The sequence below is a fragment of the Phycodurus eques genome, chromosome 14 (assembly GCF_024500275.1).
Source record: "Phycodurus eques isolate BA_2022a chromosome 14, UOR_Pequ_1.1, whole genome shotgun sequence".
NCBI classification, from domain to species: Eukaryota; Metazoa; Chordata; class Actinopteri; order Syngnathiformes; family Syngnathidae; genus Phycodurus; species Phycodurus eques.
The window spans coordinates 13,417,873-13,422,943 of record NC_084538.1 but is presented as its reverse complement, the minus strand read 5'-3'; the positions used below and the strand labels follow the sequence as shown (position 1 = coordinate 13,422,943).

At 46.8% G+C, this 5,071-nt stretch overlaps 1 protein-coding gene across 1 annotated transcript; it reads left to right on the top strand.

Moving 5' to 3' along the window:
• The first annotated feature begins 2,536 nt into the window (after positions 1-2,536).
• On the top strand, positions 2,537-4,625 carry six6a (SIX homeobox 6a). The gene is made up of 2 exons (XM_061696198.1): positions 2,537-3,452; positions 3,966-4,625. The coding sequence occupies exons 1-2, from the start codon at positions 2,551-2,553 to the stop codon at positions 4,129-4,131; spliced, it is 1,068 nt and encodes a 355-aa protein (XP_061552182.1). The 5' UTR covers positions 2,537-2,550; the 3' UTR covers positions 4,132-4,625.
• Positions 4,626-5,071: the final 446 nt, after the last annotated feature.

Here is a 5,071-nt window from a genome sequence, read left to right as displayed (position 1 = left end):
CGTCTGCTCCAGTGATCCTCGGGAATCTGGGTCATTTCCAGTCGGTTCACATGTAACTATTCCCCACTCCTTCCCTGCTGCTGCCCAGGGCGAGCTATGACCCAGCTACATTCTAATAATGATGACGAGGACACAACGTAAATGTATCTTATCGGGAGGATAAGTGAGAGTTGGTCACCACCCCTGCCATTAGTCTCATTACATTAGCACCCTGTTTATGTCATGTTGTGTCATGTGCTCGTCTCCCTTCACAGAAACATCTTTCTTTTCTTTGACGGTCCTTCTCTAAAGCTATGTACGAGTGGCTGCTTTTAATTCAATTTGACGAAGAATAATTCTCGTATTTTGGCAAAAATGTTGACCCTATTTTCTATAATCTTTGTCGATCTTTACGTAGATTTTTTTTTTATTCTTCAGATTTAACTTTCATTCGGGTTGTCCTTATTGTATTAATTTGCTCCACTCGTAAGGTTTTGTTTATCATTGTCCTGGCCAATGTTTGCTTTAATTGACTGTCATCAAGAATGTCAATATAAGGTGGTGTTGGGTGATGTTTTTTTTGTTTGTTTGTTTGTTTGTTTGTTTTTTTTACTTGATAGGAAAGAAGATGCTCATCAAAAATGACTTTAATAATAAGTGAGGATCGGATAACAAAAACAAAACCAGATTAGCTGTAGGCTTTATGTCATTTTAACTATTATCTTGAAATAATGTCATTGATTTCTTTCTGGAGTGTTCAAAATGATTTAGGTGAAATCTTATTGTAAGGCATCGCTGTGGTTTAATGCTTCTGATTAAAAGGTCCTCATTTTTGTTTCTGTAGCGTTAGAAATGAGCACTTTGATCAAAATTGCCTTGGAGATTGAACATGGAAGGCGGCTGCAATAAATCACACTTGGTGCGCAGACAAGCGGCTGTTGAGATGAGGATGCATGAAGCAGACAGACAAAGGGGGGAAAGGATGTTTGAATGAGATCCACTGTGTTGCTGTGCTCAATGTGTGGAGATATTGGTGTCAGGAGGCCTCACAGTGACATACAGTAGGCCTCGGCTCACACTCCTTTAAACATTCACAATGTGGACTGTAAAATAATAATGGAGTTATATTAGTACTGTATATTAAAGAGGCTTGCTTGTAATTAACCGCATTTTGTTGGACAAAATCCCTTTCCTGCAGTGTTTTGTTTTGTTTTGTTTTGTTTGGTTTTTTTTTCACCAATGTTTACTACTACGATTGTTATTTGCAGCCCTCCGTTTCAGGGATCAAAAACAGCCCGGTGTTTTATTGATGCGCTCTTCCTAGAAAAGTCCTTGTAAATTCAGTTTGGGACAGGCAGTCTTGTGGGGATGAAATATTTACAGGCGACTAAATATTTCAGAGTAGCACCATGTCAATATCTTCACTGAGGCATCCCATGGAGGTTTTATCCTTAATTTACCGGCTGCTGTGATAATATGTGTTGACCTTGATCGACAAAACCTCCAGGTTGGCAATCTGACGTCAATAATAGACTTTATTTGTCCGTCGACGCGAGCGCGCTTCTTGCATTTTACGCAAACGTGAGCTTCTTGAACTGCACGCTTTTTACTTTTTAATCCAAGACGACGCGTCTGCAGTAAACCCGCAAGAGAATGAACAGCTTCCTGTGCAGAAGGCATTTCATAACCCCGCATCAAGCGTCCATAATTCATGCACAAAGAGCCCGAAGGGGATACAGCTCAGCGTGGATGCGCGTGCACGCACGCAGGCGAGCCTGTGTGTGTGTGCGCGCGCGCGCCACCGTGAAAATAATATCAGGCCTTTCCGTTAGAATGAACTTTACTACTGTATCCAGCCATGAAATAATCTGACCCGACACTTCAAACCATCTGCGCTATCTATCCGCCCTCTTATTTACTAAATCAGCCTGAGCACAAAACGGAGTGTGGCTGATACTAAAGCCTGCCAGGGACATCATAATCCTATACTGTACTGTGTTACACACGCGCGCGTCTCTTTCTGCACTTCTCAGGGCGCCAGATGTGTCGATTGGTATATGCAGTTTATTGGTAAATGTCAGGGGAACAAAACGTGCACCCTTATTCTCAATAGTAAAGGTGTATTATCAAAGATTCACGTCGTAATTAGTCAAATTAGATTTGAAGATTATCCTCTAATTTCAGTCCTGTTTGAATGTTCGAAACGCGCGCGCTTGTTGTTGTTGTTCTTGTGAACTGAAGTGTAGTTTTTGTTTTGTTTTGTTTTTTTTGTTTTTTTGTTGTTGTTTTTTTTTTTTTTTTAAAAAGCACCTCCATACAAAAATCTTGTTTGTACACCGCACGGCTAAACGTCTAAGGACGCCCGTGAAAAAAAGGTCCAAATGTTGACATATTGCGTTTCGCGAAGGGAGGCGCTGAGATGTGCTTCGCGCCCGATTGGGCCAGCTTGACAGTGATTGACGTGCAGCCATGGCAACCGGCCAGCCTATCTGCCAAGTCCAATTGGAAATCATCGGAGGGGCTTGACTGTCTTTTTCTCCCCCGTGAAAAAAACAAAACCAAAAAAAAGACATGCACCTCTGCTCCGGCTCGAATCCTCTCCTACTTGGAATCCCGGCCCACCTTGCAAAAGACATCGTTGGTTCTGCGGTCCTTCCGAGCCCTTTGCCGGCTCAGTTTAGCCAAAGCGAGGATGCGGTAGGCTGCCCCCCCGCACCCTCCACCCACCACCCACCATCCCCACCCCACCCGGCGACGTCGTTCCTCCTCACCTTCAACTTTGGGGAATTGCCTTGTTTTGTGCGCGCGCGTGCGGATTGCCTTGGCGTGCGTCAAGAAGCCGACGGAGACGACGTGGAGGAGAGAGAGGAGCACGGAGGGGGAGACCCGGGACGAGCCTCCATGTTTCAGCTGCCCATCTTGAATTTCAGCCCCCAGCAGGTCGCCGGGGTGTGCGAGACTCTGGAGGAGAGCGGCGACGTGGGCCGCCTCGGCCGCTTCTTGTGGTCGCTGCCCGTCGCCCCGGCGGCCTGCGAGGTGCTCAACAAGAACGAGTCGGTGCTGCGGGCCCGCGCCGTGGTCGCCTTCCACACGGGCAATTTCCGCGAACTCTACCACATCCTGGAGAACAACAAGTTCACCAAGGAGTCGCACAGCAAGCTGCAGGCGCTGTGGCTGGAGGCGCACTACCAGGAGGCCGAGAAGCTGCGGGGACGCCCGCTGGGGCCGGTGGACAAATACCGGGTCAGGAAGAAGTTCCCGCTGCCCAGAACCATTTGGGACGGCGAGCAGAAAACCCACTGCTTCAAGGAGAGGACCAGGCACTTGTTACGAGAATGGTACTTGCAGGACCCCTACCCGAATCCCAGCAAAAAACGGGAGCTTGCACAGGCTACTGGACTTACGCCCACACAAGTAGGAAACTGGTTCAAAAACCGAAGACAAAGAGACAGAGCTGCGGCTGCCAAAAACAGGTTTGACTTGTTCTCGTTTTTGCCATTGAAAAACATCAACTCCCGACAATTCGCGCCATTCCATTATGTCGGAAATGTGTATTCATTTCATTTTAGGCTGCCTCATAACATACTCTAGTAGCTTGGACTTGTATTGCTCGCTCTTCAATTGGAATGATGCGTAAAATAATATTACTATACAAACAGCAAATATGAATTCACGAATGCTTCTTACAATAATGACAACATAATAGCGGTTGGTGATGTTTCTTTTTAGAAGGTAACGTTATCGTTTTGCCGTGTATTTTCATCCAAAGGCTGGCAGGCAATTTAATGCACTATTAAAAAAATCTGGATTAAAGTGGATGATCTGTGATATATTTTAGAATGATGGGGCCAGTGCACGTGATGTCACCGTGTTATTATCTTATTAACACCATTAAATCCCCAACTAGTCTGTGCTTTGCATGTATGTTTGCGGCGCATTTGTGGGCTCGATTTGCTCTTCTCCGTGACGCCGTGTCCTCTGTGCAGGCTCCAGCAGCAGGTCCTGTCCGGCGGCTCCGTTCGCTCCCTGGCCGACGACGACGGCACCGTGGACCGTCTGGGCAACGCGTCCAGTCCGGAGGCGAGCCGGTCCAGCAAAGCGGCGGCCTCGGCCATCTCCATCACCTCCAGCGACAGTGAATGTGACATCTGAGCGCTCTCCGGCTCAACTCTTGATGAATGGAAGGAAGGAGGGGGGGGGGGGGGGAGAAAAAGAAAAAAAAGAAGAAGAAGAGGAAGAAGAGGCGATTCCTATAGTGACAGACAATCGAATACAACGACTCGTAGTGCCTGCGTTGAGTTACACACACATGTACACGTTCTCACACACACACGCGCGTGTACACAAGGACATTTGATGCCTGCCAAAAAAACACGCAAGGATCTGTGAGGCCCATACCTCGATTTGCATTTGACCCACGCGTGGATAACCGATCCTAAACACACACACAAGACTGATGAGAACTCCCCACTGAGATGAGAAAAAAAAAAAAAGGAAGGAATGGCGAGCGCCTGTATAGCCGACTGTTTATCCGTGGCTATTTCATGTCGCGAAACAACAACTGTGCTTTCAAAAGTTTTATGAATAATGTTTATTTGCCTATTTAAACCCATCCGCTCTGTCTTTTGGATTTCATCTTCATTCGCTTGGTGTTTTTTTTTTTTAATACTTTACCTTGTGCACAGGTGAACCTGTTGAGCATGCGCGCTTTAGTGATTGTGTTGCAAGACAAAGGGGGGGGGGGGGTGAAAAAAAACAAGTAACTTAATAAAATAATTGTTGATCGAGAGAGTATTTTCTTTGTGATTGGTGTTTGAGACAGCAAAAACGGCCCGATATAAATATGGAGACAACATAAATCCGAGTCTGGAGTCTAACGGCTGCCTCATATTCGTCCGCCCTGACGCGTTTGGCAGCGAGCCCTAATTGACCAACGTGCTGCATGCGCGTCGTGTAATGCAGGGTGACAGCGAGAGGTCACCGAGAGGCCGGCTCACTAACCCGGATGATGTGCACGTGAAAACACGGCAGATTGGCGAGCCTTGGATTGCCGCGCATGGATGGGCGAGCGCTGTTCGGCGCTCTTGGACTA